This window comes from Poecilia mexicana, unplaced genomic scaffold (assembly GCF_051168715.1).
Source record: "Poecilia mexicana isolate PSO_F unplaced genomic scaffold, ASM5116871v1 scaffold_4, whole genome shotgun sequence".
In the NCBI taxonomy this organism is placed as follows: Eukaryota; Metazoa; Chordata; class Actinopteri; order Cyprinodontiformes; family Poeciliidae; genus Poecilia; species Poecilia mexicana.
The window spans coordinates 16,072,292-16,094,356 of NW_028263373.1; the positions used below are offsets into that span (position 1 = coordinate 16,072,292).

At 38.4% G+C, this 22,065-nt stretch overlaps 1 protein-coding gene across 1 annotated transcript; it reads left to right on the forward strand.

Annotated features, from left to right (window-relative positions):
- The first annotated feature begins 196 nt into the window (after positions 1-196).
- Positions 197-21,380, forward strand: xxylt1 (xyloside xylosyltransferase 1). Its single transcript, XM_015008186.2, has 5 exons — positions 197-315; positions 1,181-1,801; positions 5,894-6,041; positions 12,646-12,778; positions 19,427-21,380. The coding sequence occupies exons 2-5, from the start codon at positions 1,271-1,273 to the stop codon at positions 19,821-19,823; spliced, it is 1,209 nt and encodes a 402-aa protein (XP_014863672.2). The 5' UTR covers positions 197-315; positions 1,181-1,270; the 3' UTR covers positions 19,824-21,380.
- Positions 21,381-22,065: the final 685 nt, after the last annotated feature.

Sequence of the window (22,065 nt, forward strand, 5' to 3'; positions counted from 1 at the left end):
AAAATATTCAAAGTATCTTTTAACCTAGATAAAAAGTATTTTCCTCATAATTAGTGTGCTTAAAACTATCGAAGACTGAAGGGGTTAGTGCAGTCTTGCCTACCGGTTTACACGATTTTAGAGGAATCGGTCTCATAATTCGGATCGTACCTGAAGGAAGCACAACTGAAGTGGGCGTGGCTAAACCTGTGTCACAGGATCTGGTAAGGTTGTTAGCAGGCGGCTTCTGCTGCAGACATTTAGACATGTGCTTAGCTTAAAATACCAAAAACGAGCGTTCTATGAAAATATCGTGATGTGTTGAGAGCGACAGAGGTATGAAAGGATTTAAATTAGTTTCAACAAGTGAAACTTTCTACCAAAATATCCAAAATAAACCTTAGCGACATACACCTTGGAGCAAATCCTCTTGCGTGCTAACGTAGCAGCACCCTTATTACTTGTCAACAAGTTACTCTTGTGTACATTAATGTATTACATTTGATTGCATATCAGTTAGTAATAGAGACATTTCTGTCCAGTGATGGGAATAATAACCGTGCTATGCTATAACAAACTGTTGAAGTGAAGACAACGGCATTAAACAGCCATGTACTTTCTGTAACTGCATGTACGAATTTAATTTATCCTTTTTGCATGATAAGTTTGAATGGTGATAGTTGTGTTTGTCACAGTGAAACTTTGGTGCTGCTGCCTTGGGTGAAGTGTATTTTTTTGCTTCTGAGTTTTATATTTTGTTTGCTTTATGAAAACGAAACTGTCAATGGTAGAAATAACAGAATGCTGAGAAATGCAACAAAAAAAATATAGAGGACATCCGTGTAACCTCCTATTAGATAATATCCAAGGTGTTTATGCAAATAATAATTAAATAATGAAAAAATAAACATGCAAAATCAAAGCATCATCCCTTTCAGAAATGCATTTGGTGCAATTTTATTGTTGTGGTATATATTTATTTCGTTATTTTGTTAAAGATATTTTTGAGGACATATTGTATCCTGGTGGTCTGATGGAATGTTAAGTGTTTTTCTTTTATCTACCTGGTGAATTTCGTAAAAAAATTGAAGATTTTTTTTGAAAAAGGTAGAAAACATCCAACGCTTCTAATGATATACTTTACAATCTATAAGCTTATATACTTTTATCTAAAACTAGATTTTTTTTTTTTTTTTCCCAGGACGCACTTGGACATTTGTGATGACCACCAGGCGCAAAATGGTGACTCCCTTCTCACCTGAACCTCACTTCACATGACTAACATGTGAATATGGGCTTCCTAGTGCTGGTAGTAAGAATCATGGGAAGGATCAGCACATTCAGATCCTATCAGTTTCTACTTCTACTGGCTGCAACATTTGCCGTTATTGCTTTTTACTACTTTGGCTCTGAGAGGCACAGCTTCTCCAGCACCACAAAGAGGATAAGACAGACCCAGGCCAACACCAACAGAAATGATGCTGACCTAACTGTGGACACCAGGATTTCACACCTTCCTGCATCAGACCAGCAAAGAGGGGAAGAGCTAAATGTAGGAGAGGAAAGTGACATTTCTAGGTCCAGAAAAGGGAGCTCCGAAGCTGGCGGCCAGCGCTACCATGCTCTCATGATGTTCACTAAGGTGGACAGGAGCATAAGCCTGCAAGACAAATTCAGGGTGGCCATGTTGTCCATGGTGAAGCTTGCGCATTTCCTGGAAGGAGAAGTGTTGGTGCTTCATTTTGTCAGTGATCAGGTGAGCCAAGAGCTGGGCCAGAGGATGCTGCAGGAGTTTCTGCAGGATGCACCATTTAAATATGAGGTGAGTGTTACCTGTAGTCACCTTTGGGGAAAATGGGAAGTTTTATTTTATAATAAATGTTCTAATTTCAGACAAAATTCCTTTTGATGTAAAATCAAGTTACCTGAATTAGGCGCTCTTTGTTCAAATGCTAAGCTTTGAAGCTTTCAAAAATACTCATACATGTTTTTTGGGGGGATTGCAGCAGAGACCTACACAAAGGGCCAAATTGTGAAATGAAACAAATTGGTATCTGATTTTTTTTAAACCTTTAAAACAAAACATACAAACAAAAAAAAACACTCAGATCTGGTGTGCATTTCTGTTTAGTCCCTCTGTTTCCAGATTGTAGAATGATTATTTTCTGTAATTACAGCTGTAGATCTTTGGAGATATGACTCTGTTAGCTTTTCCACTTACACTTAACTGTTTCTACCCAATGTTCTGTTGATAAATGTTCAAGATTGAATGGTAATTATCCATTTTCAATTCCCAAGTCATATCGTCTCAATTACATTTAGGTCATATCACTCTAATACTTGATTATGCTTTAATTTTAGTTATATGTTTAAAGCTGTTGTCCTGCTGGAAGATGAGTCTCTTTCCCTGCCTCAAGTCTGTTGCTGCAGCTAACATGATTTTGTCCAGGCAAAAAAAAAAAGTATGATGGCCCTTCCACTTCACAGTTTCAACAAGTTTGTATTTTTCTACCACATAAAATCACTGAATTCACTTGGTCAGATGACTTGAGAAGGTCGTAGCGATATTATCACTGAATGGATTGAGTCGGCTACTTATCATACACGGCCCCGAAAATGGTACAGTTTAGATCACGCTGGAAAATATGACTTGATATGACGCTCAAATCCCCAAGACTCCTTCAGCTGGAGGTGCAGCTTAAATTTGGGACACTTGGGGGCACTGTTTGCCAGCTTAAATAGCCCACCACCAGTGAATGGGATGTAGATTGTTTGTACTGTTCTTCTTGCCAAAGAGGAGGATTATCTTTCTAGCTTGTTTTGTAAAATGTCCTGACCAGTTTGTCCTTCTGTGTCTGCTTTTCACAGCTCGCCATCTTAAACCGATTAAGTTTCTCCCATAAGAGCTTGTGTCTGTTGTTTTTTTATTACAAGAAACATCTCGTCAGGTTAAACGTGCATTTCCAGGCATTACCTGAAGATGACTCAGTCACTTCCTGGGATGGTTCAGGTTCCGGGAACCTGAACATCTTGGCAGTTTAAGGCCGGAGTGATATTTTGTCTTCTTGACTGTTTCGTAGCATGTGCAAAGATGGAATGTAAAATGCTTTTCCCACTGTAGGTGGAAGCTCTTCAATACTGCTTTTTACAGTCCTACCTCTGCTGAGGTTCCTATCAAACTGTCCTGATGATAAACTGAAATGGAAACTACAGAGCAGCAGTCCACAGCTGTGGGTGTATCTGCAGCAACAGCTGTTGCCCTCACACCTACACATGCTCTGGCTATCTAAAGGATATTAAACAGAGCTCCAACCAAGTCTGGAAAAGTTTGGAATTTGATTCAAGTTTTTTTCCATGTGTGGATAAGTGCAGGAAAAATATTTTTCCAGACTTTTTAGTTTCTGTCCTATTTGCTAAAAGTGTGATGACATGATGCATACAGTATCTGTTGTCCAGGTACTGGTCCTGTTTGTCCAACCATTCATCCATCAATCGAAAATTGAAGTATGTAAAATTTTGAATGCATGAGTTGTAAAACATAAGGAAACATCATAAATTGTAGGATATCATGTCTGTACAATTTTTAAACTAACACCCTCTATAATTTTTATGGGATCTATTCCAGATCAGCAGGTAACTAAAAGGTTAGTTGTGCTAATCAAAAAGCACTAATCCTTAACTTTTGTTGCACTAATGCTAAAGTCCTACACCAACAGTATTAAGTGGAAGTTAATTCTAAGCTTTAACTTCATATCATATCATATCATATTGTAGCTATACTTTGAAAAATTGTAAACGTCAAACACAAATTTAATTTTGACACATTTTCAACAACACCCTTAGTTAGTCTGTTTATGTTTATACCTTGTTCGTCTGGTTTTTTTTTTTTTTTAGTTCATGTATGTGTCTTGTTTGAAATAAGGTTAATGGTGGAAAAAAAAGAGAGAATGTGAGGAGAGGAGATGGAACTGCCTTGTAAACACTCACTTCAAAATAAAAGCAGGAATGTAAAAATATCTTTGAGTCCTCAGAGATTGATAACCAGGATTTTTTTTTTCTTTTTTTTCTCCCTGGTTCAACGCACTTGGATCACATGATGGCGTGTTAGCAGGCCTCTGCAGAACTCTGACATGCTGAGGACGTGGTGACAACCACCAGAAAGAACTAAAACACTCAGGACACCAACCTCTAGAGTCTGACTTTGGACATGAATTTTAGTGAAGCTAACTGTGCTAAACATTTTCAAAGTTAGCAAAATGCTAAAGCGCTAAGCAGAAAATCAGCTCCAGAAGTGTGCCTACGGCTGAGTAGATAATACTCTTTGTTCTTTGGGTTTTGATGCTTGCACAAGCTTTTCTTATTCTTATGGAGGAGCTAAAAGCTGTTTATGACAGAGTCAGTCTTTTATAATTTAAAAGACTCATTTATAGCTGTTTGTTTTCCACCCAAACACACACAGACAGACACACACATGGATGACGCCTGGACTCAACCTCCAGGCTGCCTCTGCCGGTGTTCTGGTATCATCCCAGACTTTTTAAACATGGTTCTTTTAAGGTTTTGAATCTTGAAACATCACTTCAACTATTTTGACATAAAGCACTGACACAGCCTTTTCACTCAGCTCTGCTAGGGTTAAAAATGAGACAAGGAGTCCCCAGAGAGTGGTTATCCGAGCATCCCTGTCGGCTCATCTTGAGTTTAACTCCTTTTTATTATTTAGCATTCAGAAGTACAAAGATAGCACACTGGCTAGATAATATATCTTCAGCCCCATTACTTCCCAACAGCCATATATTCAGGGAGCTACTTGACATTTGCAGCAAACAGCCTGCAGAGTCACACAGGCCTGCAGCTGTGCTCATTACTGCTGCATGTCCTTCATAGAACATCCTGGAGCTTTTTGCAACCTGTTATTTATTGCTAATGATGGAGTAGTAACGAAGCAGAGTCTATGCCTAGTTTAAAAATTTATGTCTGTATGAAAATTTGCTGATTTGAAAGAAAAGACGACAAGATTCAGGCTGCAAGAAGTACAAAAAACAGCTGAACGGGTCATTTGATTAATCAAATTCAGAACAACAAGCAAATGTTTGTGAAACATGGAAAAGAAATAATGGATTCCCATTTTACACGAAATCTTGTGGAGTGAAAACCCTGCTGACCGCAACTCTGCTGTTCAGAAAATTTGTTTGGCAATCACATTTTAAAGAAATGCGGTGCTGCTCAGACCAGAACTTACCCAAGCATCCCTTCAAAAAGCACCACAAAGAATAAAGGTGACAACTGAGAAGAGAAAACTTTTTTAAAATCGGTTCTGACCTTTCATAAAGGCTGCAAGGGTTTGATTTAGTTTTTGTTGAATATTTGGTGACACAGAGTCACAGTTGGTGTTTATTGCAATATGGATCCATTTACATGCCCTAAATGTATTATTGGGACTACATATCATAAGACGTTGAAGTTAATAGATGAATGAGGGTTCTTATGGAAAACATTTACCCGAAGTCTGCTTTGGTTAAAATTATTCTGCATATTTAGCAAATGTAAAGAATACTTAAAGAAGTGTATTTAAGGTAAAGCCTAATTGTTGGTACCATCCAGCAACACAAATATTTATGTCTTGCACACATAATGGTGTTTCTGTTTTCTCTTTAAATAGTTCATACTTTTGATATACACAATTAAAAAGACTCCCCAGCCAGTCATGACAAAACATAATGAAATAATAAAATGGAATCATGTCATTAACTTATTTGTTTTAGTACAACTGTCCCATTTCTCAGTGGATCATTTAACCTACTTCCTGATTTAATTTAAAGGGATGGGGACAGGAAAAAATGCCGTTTGTCTACTCGTGTATCTTATCTTCCTACAGTAAATCGTTATTGATATTTTCATATTTCTGCCCCAGATCATCTTCCATGATGTGGTGGAACTCACACAGAAGCTCTTCCCCATCGTGGAGGCCATGCAGAAGCATTTCAGTGCAGGATCTGGAGCGTACTACAGCGAATCCATCTTCTTCCTGTCTGTAGCCATGCATCACATCATGCCTGAGAGTAAGAAGAACAATATCGTCATCACTTTTGTATCAGTGAAATTTAGAACGGAACAATTCCATCCCGCTACGTTGTGCAGTAATTCTCTCCCAGAGTGCTTTGCATTGAGTCACATGCTTACTTATCTAACTTAGGCGGTGCGCAGCTGGATAAAGCAGCATGGGCAGGTATCTAAGAGACACGTGGCGAGCTGCAGAGGCCCTGGAGAGTGAGGAAGGAAGGATGTGCTTTGTCGCTGCTGCCCACTTTAGAGCCCCCTGGGCTGGCGCCGGCAGTGATCTGTCCTCTGTTGTGCACTGTTTTGGCTCACTTCAGTAGGCGTGCAGCATGGGGCATCACTGCAAAGATGAACCAGACTATTAGGCTTTGAGGTTTTAGTCGATAGCATTCAGAGGCACACATGTGAAAGCTGTCGGGTAGAAAAACACCATCCCAACTCAGGGGGCACAGCAAACGCAAACCAAACGACAATATTTATACTTTCAGGTAGAAGGCTGCAAGAAATGCAAAAAAAAATAAAAATAGCTGAACAGGTAATTTTAAGATTGCTGCTAAAGATAACTGCAATCTTTAACATTAGTTAAAGATTGGATAAGGTTAAGACTCCAGCAATCTGGAGTCTTAACCTTACTCCAGGTTACTCTCAATGAGAAACATTGAGAGTAAGTAATACACAAAATTCAGAGGAAAATTTTTTATTTATTATTTTGAAAGTCAATTTAAAAGAGTGTAAATATGCTTATCTTGTTTCACTAAAGAGTATCCGACTACTCTGGCATTAAGGTGTTCATTATTTTCATTAGAGAGACATTCTTGCGGAAGAAGTGCAATTATCAAAAAACAAAAATACGTGAAAGTTTCTCGACAAAAAATATCTAATGCTTAATCTTTTTTTTCCGTTAGTACAGCTAAATGTCTTTTCGCTCTGGAGCAGGCGTTGAAGCTTTGTTAAATTAGACTTCAAATTACTTTTCCTCCCACCCCCAAAAAACAATAAAGCTTCAGTGTTTAAATCACTGACAGTCTCCTGGCTCTGCATTGGGGCTTCCTTAATTTTTCTCCCATCTTACCATTATGAGCTCTTCTTATCTGTATTGTGAAGTTGTGAAGGAGCAGAGCTGTAGGCTGTGGAGCTCAGAGTGGTTCAGGCTGTCCTTTGACACCATCTTTAAGGAGGATTCACTGCTGCATGTGACAAAGAGTTCGAGTGGTGTTGTGTGATTGGTCCCTCACGTTTTGCCCTGAAATGATTATTGATCATCCACATGCTCCACCAGTGTGCTTCTGCTGTGTATGTGTGTGTGTGTGTGTGTCTGTGTGTTTTCCACATTTCTATTTAAAGAATGCTTTTACCAGAAAGGGCATGATGTGTTGTGTGTCTCAGGAGGAACAGGTGGGTGGGGGTGTGTCACGCACAAATGTTCTGTGTTATTTTCTCCACAGCCTTTCTTTGACTTGTTTTTTTTTTCATAATGTCTTGTCATTTGTTGAGTCACGCAGCAAACGTGGAACATTGTTTGCGATTAATGACAGAGTGCAAACAAAAGTGATGTGCACAGATTACAGCTGTTAGCGGAGGCTCAAATTTTTATTTCTCTCTCCGTCTCCAGGAGAGAAAGATGCCATTTATTGAAGAAGACATTTGCAGGCTCAAATTTAGCTGAGCTCTGTCTTGTTTTTACTGCACAGCCTGTTTTATTGGAATTGATTAATTGTTTTTGTACAAAAAAAAACATATTTAGTGTTTAATAAGCAGGCACACAAATGCTCTAAGTTTTCAGAGGAAAATGAGGATTGACTTTAAGTGAAGAAGTGAAACCAGATATATAGAGGTAAATAGGGGTTGTGATGCTGTTTTTACACTGTCTGCCCCTGGAGAACATGGTGTTAATTCCACAATGAAAAACAGTTATAATTATCAAGAAGGTGTCCAAGAGAAAACTGTTTGTATTAGTGGAAATTTGTTGTATTTAATTGTATCCCCTATAGAGTGCTTAACATGCAGGGACTTGAGGTCCTCCTGCAGCAGGAGACTATATTTTCCAGTCTATTAATGTGCGACTACTAACTCACCTCTATTAGAAATCTAGCTGTACAATTAAATTTGTCTTGCATTGCCTCAAGTGGGGCAGATTTGCTCTTAACTTCAAAAGTCAGAAAATGGCTAAAAGAAAACAGCTGTGAGGGATGTGGGATATATATTTAAATATTTCATAGTGTGGTATTTATGGTAATGAAGAGAAAAGGAGCGACTAAAACTGCATGAATGCAAAACATCACAAAAACAGATTCTGCTCAGAAAATAAAACTTGCTCATGGTGCAAAAAAGTTCTCCACTACGACAGACACCTTCAGCGGTGCAGCTGTACTGCTGCTGCGCATTTACTGATGCGCTCACGGAACCAACAGGGGACACAATAGTTGCAACATCAATAATAAACATCTCTGTCAATATGCTAATCATCTGCAGCAAATCATCTCCAAACCATGACACCTCCACCTCCATGTTTTAAGGTTGTTTTCCAGAAATGTTGTTTGGTTTATGCCAAAAATGTCCTGCATTCTGTCCAAAAACATTATTCCTATTCGCTATTTATATTTGAGGGTAAATGCTTCTGTCTTGTACATCTCACATAAAAGTGCTTTAACATCAACAACAGTTACTCTACTCTAAGTCCGACATGTGACATTTAAACAGTTTTTGGTAACACTTTATTTGAAGGGGGTGAATAAGACTGTCATGACACTGTCATAAACATGACATAACACCTGTCATGAACATGAATAAGCCTTCATGAATATTTATGACTGTTGTCATAAAGCGTCATTCGGTAAATTATGACACTTTTAATACAAAGTTGACATTATTCAAAATGTCTTTGTTATGACAACTTGACATTAACCAAGAAATCATTACTGTTTAGACTTTACCTTTAATAACATAAAGTTACCTAATTTTTAAAGTGCAATCAGAAATACCTTTATAACAAATTTATATCAGTAATGATTTATTGGTTAATGTCAAGTTGTCATAACAAAGACATTTTGAATAATGTCAACTTTGTATTAAAAGTGTCATAATTTACCGAATGACACTTTATGACAACAGTCATAAATATTCATGAAGGCTTATTCATGTTCATGACAGGTGTTTATGACAGTGTCATGTCAGTCTTATTCAACCCCCTTCAAATAAAGTGTTACCCAGTTTTTTTATTATTATTATTTTAGTATAAACCATCACCCAAAAATAAAGCTACAAAGGGTTTTTATATTTTACCTCAACACGTTTTCTAATGAAACCAATCTAATCAAACCAAGGATCACTTTTCAATGTGTTTTTGCAGTTAGTGAAGGAGAAACAAAGCATTTGGACTTTTTGCAAAAGGATTTTGAACCTATGGTTTGGATAGCAAATACACTAAGTGCAGATTTCAAAGTGTTCATGCTGTGACATATGCTTGTGAATCTTGGTGTTTACACCGAGCAGTTTTGAAACGGGAAACACACCTACAATTGGATGCACTTGAGCTTAATGAAGCTGAAAATAAACAATAAACAAGCTGTTTTTCAGTGCCGGTGACGGCAGAGAACAATGTGCCTCCCAAATTGACCGTAAGTGCTCACATCAAGAACAGTTTAAGGGCTTAATAAGGGTGACCTACTTTCTGAAAAATGTGCTGTTAGATAACACTGTCGCTGCTGTTGTAAAGCCCTGGTCTGAGTCGAAGTTTAATGAAACAGAAGTGAGGGATCTGAAAGCTTTATTTCCTCCCTTAGGGTCTGCGTAAGGCTTTCTTCATACCAGTAGTTCATATTTTTGCAAAGTGGTCTTCAGTTCTCATTTCACCCAGACCTCATTTCAGACCATGTCTTTAATGGTCTTCAACTAAAACTTCCGTTTGTTTTATGATCAATGTGATTATATATAATTTAAATGTCTGATCCACTAACTATTGGTGATATTTTAGAATGCTTTGAAAAAATATTCATGTTCCTTTAAAACTTTTTTCTTGTTTTTGTGGTGTAGTCCCGCTAGCTGCTTGTCCAAACTGAGTTGTTGAATCTCTGCAGCTCCTCCAGTGTAACCACAGCATCTTGGCTTTTTATTTGATGAGTGTTTTTCTTGCCTCAGCCTAGATATAAAACTTTTATTGATTTGAAATTGTGCCATGCACCTTCTATTATCAGGTGATAGATTGAACAGTGTTTCATGACATTGACAATGTTTGAGATATTGTTTTGTTTTAAACTTCTCCACCACTTTCTTAGCCAGTCTGCTGTGTTCTTTGGTCTCCGTGATGCTATTCGTTCAATAATGTTCCCTAACAAAGCTTTGAGACCTTCACAAAATGTTAAATGTAACATTAGTGATTGATAAATAGTTTGAAAATCATTGCACAGCATGTGGTCTATTACATCGTCAATCATGTTGTGATACCAGAGTCCTCATCTCCTCCTCCTGATCGACCCCAATTCACCCCATAGCGAACAAACTTCTGAACGTGACATGATTCAGAGTCATGCCAGAAGTCTGAGGTGTGCAGACGTGGAAGAGGAAATGGGACGGCACGGTTTCCTGTGGTCAGCGTCACATGTGATGTCCTTCAGCTTAACATACTGCGATCTGTTTGTTAGGTAATTGGAGATCCAAGCAACCAGGCTGCGGTCCACTCGCATCCTGGTCAGTTTGTCTTGGAGCAGACAGGGCTTGACTGTGTTAAAGGCACAGTCCAGGAGCAGAATATTGACCACGCCACTTCCCTTGGCCATGTGTGAATGAGCTCGATTTAGGAGGTACAGGATGGAACATTGACGATCAGCGAAATAATCGTCAACTAATTTAGTAATCGAAACTGGAGTATTCAGACTCAAAACGGCCATTTTCTGATAGAAAAACACAGTCAAGGCAGTAATTAAGTTAATTATGTTAAAAGAAAACATGTACAGTTTGCAATTAAGATTAAATAACCTTCATAAGTTGAGTTCATTTACCATTTGTCTGTAAAAGGTATAGTTTTCGCTTCACCCAGTTCAAATAATGTAAAAAAAAAAAAAAGAAGAAAATCCTGTTAATCACCTCTTGCTATCCAATCCCAATCATCCATCCCGATTCTGACCTTGACATCACTTTGTGTCGAGTCATTGGTCCGACATAAAACCCTCCATATCCCAGTGTTGTAACAACCGAAGGCCCCCTTCCTGTTAAACTTCCAGCAGTTAAGCCCCGTTAGTGCAAACAAACAGCACTGACCACGCAGAGATTACGCTCCCATGTTTCCACAGTGAATCAAGGCATTGTCGTTAGCAGCCTCCTCGTTTGGAGAGCACATAAAAACAGGCCCCTGTCACATCGCTGAGTCGTCATTTTCCCCTCAGAAACCAGTCTAAACTTGATTTACGTACAGTTACATGGGAATGTTTTGTTTTGTGTTTTAGAGTTGTTTTTTCCATCTGTCTTTGTTCATTTTAATTGCTAACAAATTCAATATTTGATGTTTCTATTTGAACAGATGCAGAAAACAAATATAAATCAGACACTTGTCCAACCCTACTTGAGACGAACAGAAATGCTAGATATATTTGTTCAGGTTTGGCTGAGTAAAAGTTTAGTGGCATTTCACTATTACTGATACAAAAAAAAAATATATATATATTTTTCAAGAAAAATGCAGAACAAAAACAACTGCCATGAACAGGCCTTTATGCAAGACTCTGTTTTGGGAATGCTAGCAATGCACATCAGCCTGACCACACCATTCTCATAGGGGAACATGGTGGTGGCAGCATCATTCTGTGTGGAGGTTTTCATTCTGCAGGGAGAAAGAATTGTTTGAAAGATACCTGATGTTGCAAAGGTTGCAACCAGTGGCTTTATCTCACATAAGAATTTGGAGGAAAACAGCAGCAACTGGTTTAAAAAAAAAAAGAAAAAAAAGAATTTGTTTTAAAAAGTCATCTGTTGGCCAGCAGGTGCTGACAGATTTTTTTTTTGTAGTTGGCATCACTGATTAGTTGGATTAGTTGCAGCTGCTGTAAGACGCCCAGCTTTTAAACCAGCGCATCCATATTTTTAGCCTCAAACTCCAAGCCATCATTTCTCATTTCTGACAGTGTCTCCAGGTTCTTGTTGTGCCCACTGTGCACCAGTCATGACTATTTCCTCTGCTTTCGTCACCATAGCTACCAGCAAAATATAGGAAGCAGAAACAATGAACAGATGATGGTCTGAATATCCTGGTTACAGTTGGTAGGATGTTGTTCTTTAAGCAGCAAAATACATTTCTAGGCCTGTCTTCTGCTCCGGGCTCACGGCTTTACTGTGATTTCATTCCTGGAACAAAATATCTGGTGCGTTTCTGATATGCTTTTTTTTTTTTTGAGTCATTTAAAACGCCGCAAAAATGTTACTTTTTCCTCTTTAAAAAGCAATCTTCATCTTTTATTGAGCGTGGATAATTCTGCAACTGATGCAAGTGAGGCAAACTGTCATGGTTGTCACGTCAAGCTGATAGAAAATAATTTCTGGAGATGTTTAGACTTTTGTTTTGTTTGTTTTATCGTTTGGTCTTTTAGTCATCAGCATTATGTTGTTCTCCCTTAGGTCTGACACGAATAGTGCAACTCGACCTCGACTTAAAATACAAGACCAACATCAGGGACCTTTTCCAGGAATTTGACAAATTTCCTCCAGGTGCAGTCATAGGAATCGCCAGAGAGATGCAGCCGGTCTACAGGTAAACAAACTCACCTCCAGTAAAAGTGGTCAGTCGAAAAATTAAATCATGGTCAGAAAAACTTATTCCCACATAGAATATATACACTGCTCAAAAAAATAAAGGGAACACTCAAATAACACATCCTAGATCTGAATGAATGAAATATTCTCATTGAATACTTTGTTCTGTACAAAGTTGAATGTGCTGACAACAAAATCACACAAAAATCATCAATGGAAATCAAATTTATTAACCAAACGAGGCCTGGATTTGGAGCCACACACAAAATTAAAGTGAAATGTTCCCTTTATTTTTTTGAGCAGTATATATTTGGACATTATTTTTTAGCCATTATCTTCTGGATGACACTTTTAGTTTAAGAAATAGTGCTTCTAATGTTCACGCAATGAATATATACCAGTAAATCTAACCTTGTTTTTGTGTGTGTGCGCGCAGTCATAATCAAAAGGCACCAACTTTCAATCTCTTTGTTCCTAAGCTGATTTTTTTTTCCCATCCTTCTCCAAGATAGCAAATCAAACCCTCCTGGTCATTTCACTGCCTCACTGTTTCCACACGGTTGCAACATCAAAACAGGACGTCACTGTGTGCGTGTTGGGAGGGTTAAAAGTACATGATGCAGGATCAGGTGGCATATTTTGTGCAGCAGCTGCTTACAGGGACAAACACAGGCAGGTGGTTTTCTCTGGGGTCTTTTGGACCATGGGTGAATGAGCCTGTGAATGTCTGGTTCGAGTAGGAAGGCAGGACTGGCCTGCTGTCAGCTATTTATTGTCTCTGTTTACCAGTTTTTGATTTTATTCGACGTCCTTCAAACAATATTGCATCCATATTTAGCTTACCGTCACAGCCGCCACATTTAGTAGGCAGTTTCACTCATGTCTTGTAAAGTACTTGCAGCTTTCATCATTAAATGATTTTTATTTATTTATTTATTTTTTTTATTAGAATTGACCTGCATGAGTAATTGCAGTGCATGTTTTGTTTTTTTTTGTTTTTTTTTGGCTCCTGGCTGCTGCAGAAGCTGAACTGTAGTTTTCCTGCCAGGCTCCAGCTGGCTCCTGCCTCTCCAAACAGATCTCTATCTCTGCTCTGCCACTGTGTTGGTTGGGGGCTTTGCCAACCCTGAGAAAGCCCCTCTAATGTGGTTCCTGTGAGGCCGGACACACTTAATTTGAGTCGGCCAGCATCATAGCGAAGTGCTGGGCTTCTTGGCTCACACCGCTCCGCTGGTTCAAAGCTCCCACACAAGGTCTCGGAAATGATCGAATCTACAACTACAACTCAATAAATGATTGAAAAGTCACTTTATTTCTCTAGGTTTATTCACATTGATTTTTTTTTTCAAGAATTCTGCTGTTCCTACTGATTGTCATTGCTTACAATTACATTTTTCAAAAAATTTCAAGATGTAACCTCCCCTCAAGTAAGAATTTTAAAAACAGAAATGTATAAATATAGTTTATGCACTGAGTAATTGGGTGGGACTCCATACACAAATTACTGCATCACTAAAGTGAACAGCTTGTGGTTCTGCTGAGGTCCTATGGAAGCCCATGGTTATCTTAACAGTGGCCTTCAGCTCATCTTCCTCTTTTCAATACTCCATTGATTTTACTAGAAGGTTTAGGTTAGAGACCAATGGAGCTCAGTGTTTTGAAATTTACTGATCTCTGGAAAATGATAGTTTTATGTCCTAAAAGCTCTGGAAAATATTAATTGCCGCCCAGGAAACGGTGACACCTTGCACAGCCATGACAAATGAAAGTAACTATTCCAATACTTTAAATGGATTTGCTTCATGTTTGCATTATTAGTCAGGAGGCTTTAAAATATTGTCATTTTAAAAGCCGGCTTTTAGTGAAGCACAGCTTGCTTCCTTCCTATTGTAGTGTTCTCTTTTGTAGACAGAGGGGACTCTCAACTCCCACTCTGTTTTTGTGTGAACAGAGGGAACATCATGCAGAACAACGCATCCTCCCACCAGCCACATTCACACCACATCCTGCCACTGAAAAGTTCTTTTTTTTTTTTTTTTTTTTTTTTTTTTACAAAATACCTCTCACTTCCCTGCAGCTGAGTCTTTTTTTTTTTTAAACACAGAGGATGAGACCCATTTCCTTGAATGTCCCATGAACAAGAACACAAACACACTCTTTATTTCTGCAAGAAGATCCCATTAAAATGCAGAATTCTTTGAGTGTTCTGGGCTTTCACTGAGCAGGAGGGGAAATGCTCTTTCTATGCTTTTTGTGATGAGTCGCCCACTGTGTCAAGTTCTCAATATGAAATATGTTTTTGTAAAATCAAGAAAGTGTAACTGGTTAATTATGTCATGTCCATTTCACCCACTACCTCTAATGTGTATTAGATTTTACAACATCCTCCCCAAATAAATACACCCCTGGTTCAAAGTGTGTAACAAGCCTTGAAATAAATGACTCTTAGAACTACATAACAAGCTAAAGTTGCACACATTTATTCAGTACAAAAAAATATAATCCAACTGTAAGAAAAAATGGTCTAAATGTGTCACAGGGATTGAATTTTTTCTGAGCTGTTATAAATAATGGGGAGGATGAGAGAAGAGGCCATGTAAGGCAGATGTGGGTTGATTGTCATCTCAAAATATGACAAAAATGAATATAGCTACTTGCCCAAATTTACTGTACATTCAGGGCAGTAATAATAAGAAAAACTAATAAACTTGAAAACCAACTTTAGCTGTGACATTCAAGAATACAAACAATTTAACCATCAAACAAAATGATGAGAATAACGGAGGTCAGATCTTCAAAAAAATTTAGTTTATGGCATGAAAAATACTGCACACCAGTAGCTCAGATGGGTCTATATGAAAAACAAAAGCACATTGCCAAGTAGCTGTGATGCTGTTCCTCTAACAAACACAATCTATATATTCATGGGGCCTAAAGATTAAGGTGATGTCAAGGAGATCTTCCAGCTTTGGGAGGATTTTCATTACACCCAAATTGCTTAGTTATTTTTTTATTTTATTTTTTTATTTTTGTATTTCATTTGATTTGATCTAATATCCCAATCTATATTGCTGATTTATTTTGTCCTTAAGAGAAAAATCTTCATAACTAACAGAAATAAAAGCTTGAAGGCATCAGTCTTGACTATAATTAATGTGTTTTTGTAGTGAATTGAGTTGCTCAAATAAACTTTTCAATAATATTGTAGCTTACTGAGTACATGTTGACATCCTTTTTACACATCATTACAAGGCATGCAAAAACTTCTACAATTTCATATTTTCATGCTTTAATGTTTAATTCCCCACATCCCCCCAACATATGTGGGATTTTTTTTATTATTGTGCAGCCACTGCACCTTGTCCAAGCAATCCATTAGTGTTACCAGCTGAACATGCAGCCTGATGTCTGCCTGTGGGTTTTATAGAGCCGTCAGAGAGAGCAGGCTGCTTGTTGTCCCGAGCGAATCAAGGACACATTAGGAGGAGATGGCAGCACAGAGTGTCCTTGTCCCCCGCTAATGCTTTCCATTCTTTCACAAGTCTGAGAAACTTCACTGGGAAGATTGGCAGCAAAAACTGACTAGAGGACGAAAGTGTGAATTGACTGCAATCTAAGCTGGAGCTGTGTGAAGTCTTACTGGCGTACTGGGTGTACTGGTAGAAACTACAGAAAATCAAAACTGTCCTTACGTTGGAGAGCAGAGATGCTCTCTGTATCACTCAGTTAAACGTGTAATGTTCTACAAGACTACAGTGACTGTTGTTTTTGCTTCACATCCCAATAAAACAATTCCCAGAGGAAAACATTGGCTAAAGTTACTCATGTACAGCCTTTGCAGTCTGACATTTCCCCTTTTTCTGCAACCATTTAACCCTCCCACCCCGGAAATTCAGCAAATTAAGTAAGATTTACCAAAACAAGAATATGTTGCAGCTTTTTAGACGTACAAATTTAGCACATAAACTATCTCAGACTGATGATAGCACTATTAGCTAATCCAAAACAAAAAATAAATAAAATCCATCTCTTTCTAATTAAACCGCTACTGTAGGAAACACATATTGGAAAACAAGGAGAAGCAAAAGTAAAATAAAGTTAGAGTGTAGAAAAAGTGTTGTTTAAAAACAAGCTTCAGCGTGATATTAATGGAAAGTTGAGTGGAAGGACATTGTGTAGCAGAAAAATGTACACAATCAACAAGAGAAATGTGTCAAATATATTGTATTTTTTATTTATTTTATAAATATGTATGTAGATTCACTTGTTGAACACAGAAAGAAAAGATGAACAAGACACTAATTTTCTGTCATGTATTTTGTAAAACTTTGCCACTTTAACACATAAATAAAGGCGAACATTTTTCGCATTCTCAATGCCTAACCGTTGCAGTCTAGTCATCTGTGGCTGCGGAGACCCTATGTGTGTTTCACATGAACTCTCGAAAACATTTGTGCAGCTTGCTACATAAAAGCTGTGTTCCTTTAGCTGTGCTCGTCTAATAACCATTGTGGTGTCTGTTGTTTATTTTAGCCGTCTTGACACTGATGCCGTTCCCCTTCGGTCCACACAGTAAACTCCAGCGGTTAAAACAGCCTCATGGGACGGTGTGTGTAAATGTTCCTTGCTGACCTCACTCACCCAGTATGTGTTTTGGGGCACGTAGACTCATCTTCGTAATGATACATACACCACAAAGCCTCAGATACCAACAAACGACACATAACTAACGGAGCAAACAACAGGAGCTGAATGTAGGTCAGTAATAATATCAAAGCATGACTTGGAGAATCTGCATGATCGCGTTTCACAGACAGGATGCATTGTACAATCCAAAACCTCCCAAAAATCCTTGCGTCTGTATATAGTTCTGAAACAGGCAGCATGAAGGTTAAGCGTGTTTCTAGCTGCTGTTATAAAAGTAAAATGTTCTTGAGCTCCATTCATATTTTATTTACTGTAGAGCTCAGCAGGAACTAAGAATAGTCCAAATGTTCTGGCATTAGGTGTTCATGTTCACAAACAATCGTGCAAGGTTACTTTCCCATTCATCGCTCAGTATTGATGGAACATTTCAACGAAAAACGTTGTTAACGGTGCAGACAAGAGCTCTCTGTTCTCTGAATCTGAACCATCCACAGAGAAAAAAAAAAGTTGAATTACAGATATGCAGTTGATATTTTTTTCCCCCTCAGACCCTCTGAAAGCATAAACCAGCACAACACAGAGAAAATATTTAGAAAATAACATCAGGTCAAAAAAAAAATAAATAAATGAAGGTCTGTGTTATTTCTATTGATAGGATAAATAGTATATCCTACGCACTTTTGAGTGGATTAATTTTAGAAAAACTTTTGTTTTACAGAAACACTTAAAATATTCTCAACATGTTTTCTTTGCAGTCTGGAAATATTTTTGCAATGTCAACAGTAAAAAGTCAAACCATAATAACTTTATTATGTTTACTTTATTTGAGGCAGCATTTTTACATTCCATCAGAAATGGGTTTTTTTTAGCTCCTCTTCTCTTTTTTGGGAAAGACCAGAACTTCAGAAACACTTTGAACACAAATATGAGTTTAGGCAGGCTGCTCTATCTGCTGATGCACAGCTTTCTGCACCCTGTGGGCTGCTTATACCCTGCTATATTAAATTTGTGTGTGAGTTACAGAGAACAAGATTTAGACAATCTTTAAAGGTTTCATTGTTAAAGCTTAGAAAATAAGAGATTTTTAGCATTTCTGTGACTGTGGTCTTTGACGATGGTTTGTACAGCTACAGGACTCATTTTTTAAAGCACACTAAATGTTTTTTTCCTTCCGTTTTTCTTTCTTTTACTGTGTTGGATTAAATGATTCTGCGAAGCACATAGGATTCCAGTGCTTAACCAACACTGATAATAATAATCTGTAAAAGAACTGGATTCCTTTTCCATAATCTGTAAGGCAAGTCGTCATTACGTCCTGATCAGTGACTTCTCCAGTTAACCATATAAGGATCGTTGTGCATGAAGACAGTTCAACTACAGGTGATGCTAGCGAACATTTCATAATCCTAACCAGATTATTATTTATTGGTTGGTTGTTGTTCTCCATTAGTTCATCTCTAGCTGCTGATGAAAGTGGCTTTACCTCTGACCTTTTCTTTAAGTTGGAGTTTGGGAAGATCCAGTTTTTTGGGAACATAGCTTGAGCTTGCTGTGATGGTAACAAAAAAACTGGTGCTGAACCAGTTTGGGGGAAAAGAGACAGTGGATTGTTAAATTTAAATCAAGTTATCGTTAGAACAAATTGTCACAAAGCAGATATATATTTAGCTGACTTTGTGCAAAAGCTTTAAGTCACCGATACGATGAAGGTGGTTCTGGTTTAAAAGAGATTAATTACCATGACATGACATGTGGGGTCATTCATACGCACATAGATGCATGTATGAGTGAGTCCGCGTGTGTGTTTATGTTTAAGTGGAGGCACTGAAGTTTTGCTGGTGCAAGAAGCGGTCTGTCTGTAAAACAGGTTGGGCGCAGGAGAATGCCAAGGAAGAGAACCAGATCTACCAAACGATCCCATAAATTAGACTACCTCATTGAGCACAGAACGACATTGAGTTTTGCCAACTAATCAACAGCCTAACACTTCTTTCCGTAGACACACCTTCTGGCTGTATCGTAAGGAGAACCCCAAGACCAGGGTAGGAGAACCTCCTCCTGAGGGCCTTCCGGGCTTCAACAGTGGTGTGATGCTGTTGGACCTGAGCGCCATGAGGGCTTCGACTCTCTACAACCAGCTGCTGAAACCCAGCAACGTGGCCAAGCTAGCAGACCAGTATCGCTTCAAAGGCCACCTGGGGGACCAGGACTTCTTCTCAATGATCGGCATGGAGCATCCTGAACTCTTTTACTCTCTGGCCTGCGGCTGGAACCGACAGCTGTGCACCTGGTGGAGGGACCACGGCTACGGAGATGTGTTCCAGTTGTATTACGGTTGTGATGGGCCCGTTTATATCTATCATGGGAACTGTAATTCCCCTATTCCAGATGATTGAGCTGAAAAAGACATTCATTGTGTAGCAGAGGGAAATATTTTTCCTGCGAATGTGGGATGTAGGACTTGTTTTCCAGAGACAATGGCTTTCCTTACCAGTCATGGAGCCTGCCTCTGCTGGCCAAGAGGATATGAAAGGCTGCCAACCAAATGACTGATTTTACGGCTTTATTTTATGTTCAGCCTGAAGTCTAAAGCTTCTGTCTTTGACAACAGCAGTGCAGAGGAAGCATGCTTTTGCATTGATGGGATTGACTCATGCAGCGCCTAATGCCATGATAATACATTACATTCCCAACATCCTGAATTTTACCCCAAATGGCTACTGGGCATGCAGGACAGCACTGATGACGCCAAAGCATCAAAATGTTACAACAGTTTGAAAGAAAGCAAGCATCAATAAGCTGATGTTCTTCATGCGGCTGTTTCCGTCTCCATTCTCAATGGATGTATTTATTTCCACTGAGGCTTTGCAGAAAGAAGGTCGTCCAGTTTTCTGCCACAGTGCAAAAACACGCATATCACATTAATTAGCCTTTAGCTTTATCATTGTTCATGTATATCTATCTGTCCTCTGTTTCTCATTATTATCCTCTGGTGGACTGGCAACTTGTTGATGGTGCACACTGACCCTGAAGGCACACACCAGTTCACCCTGTGAGGATAAATATAGCCTGAAATATAGATGGATGGATAATTTAACAGGAATTCAGCTGACTAGATGATACATTAAAACCACCCCAGCCTTCATGAGGACACTGGTGTCCTCATGGACTTACATGTTTAAAGGCTTAAAATTGTTCTCTGTGTATTTAATCCAGGATATCTCATCCCCATATTGACAAACCTAAGATTTACCCATTTAGTTTAGTTATTTATATATATATTTTTCATTGTATTGTTTCATTATTTGTTGGAACCTCCAGAAGTTAAGACCTGACTTCGATTTTAGCAGGTTCAGTGTTAATATTTTGTACTTATATGGCCAAAATGTTATAAAAACTGCAATACGACAAAGTTAAGTTTGAAGAAGAGACACTTTGCAAAGAAAAAAGTGTTGGAAGTCTGATCAATGTGGACCCGAACCAGAAGAAAGAAGAGCTTTCAGCAGATACTGGGCTCTGGGCTGCTGGAGGATAACGCGCAGTCGAAATGCTGTAGAGGTTATGTTTTATTTAACTAATTTAAGAAATAAAACCCAAAAGCACAGAGCCTCGGTACTTACTGAAAAGTCACGTGTAGATTTGTTCAGATTTTTTTGTTTTACAATGTCACAGACTATAGGTGAGTCACTGTGCTGCACGGAGCTGCTTTCCGTGATATTTTCTCAATTTCGTTTTTGAACACTGGTGATCTTTAAATAATGGCAAAAGTTCTGTCCTCATTCAAATGAACAGATTCACGGATGTAACCTGACAAATGATACGTTACTGATCTGTCTTTTTGTCAGTTGTGTAATTTAAATGAATGTTGTGTGTTGAAAGCCATAAGAATGATCAATAACTTAACATTTATTGATTTTGGAGCGTTTACATTAATAAATTTTCTATTCAGATTATGAAGACTCATTTTTTATTTTTGCTTCATTCGGGCCAAACTTTAATTCAGTTTCTCCAAGTTTCTCCTGTATTTTCTTTTCCAACAACCTGAGAGCTCATTTTGTTGTTTTTATGTGCCACTTCAGTTCTGTGTTTGTGGCTAACGGACTTCAGAGCTCTGTGGAAGGAAAACATCCTTAATTTCAGGTGGACCTTCTTGTAGGAATTAACATGCAGGTGAGCTGGGCTCCAAACTAAAAAAAGGTTGACCAATTAGTGTTAACAGCAGCGGCACTGATCGTTGCTCTCCTGATTTGAACTTCAGCTGCCGCTGAACACAGTCCTCTATCAGCCAGCACACAGGAGAGACGGCATCAGAGCCAGAAGCGTGACTGCAGACACTGACCCATTTTCAGTTTTCTGGCTGTGCTGATGTTCAGATTCTAAGAAACATCAATGCTCCATAGCTGTCACTGCCTGACTTGACTCACACTTTTAACAAAGAAACGCACAGGGAAAATTTCTTTCTGCACAGTAGGAATGGATTAAAAGCTCATTGCTATTCACTTTATTTTATAGCATCCAAACTACACTTGCATTGAAAAATGTATTTCATATTCTCCTTTAGGCATCCACCCGTGTTTTGTAAATAGTTTTGTTCTCATGCAAAGTGTAAAAAAAAATTAAATCGCATTGCAATGCTTA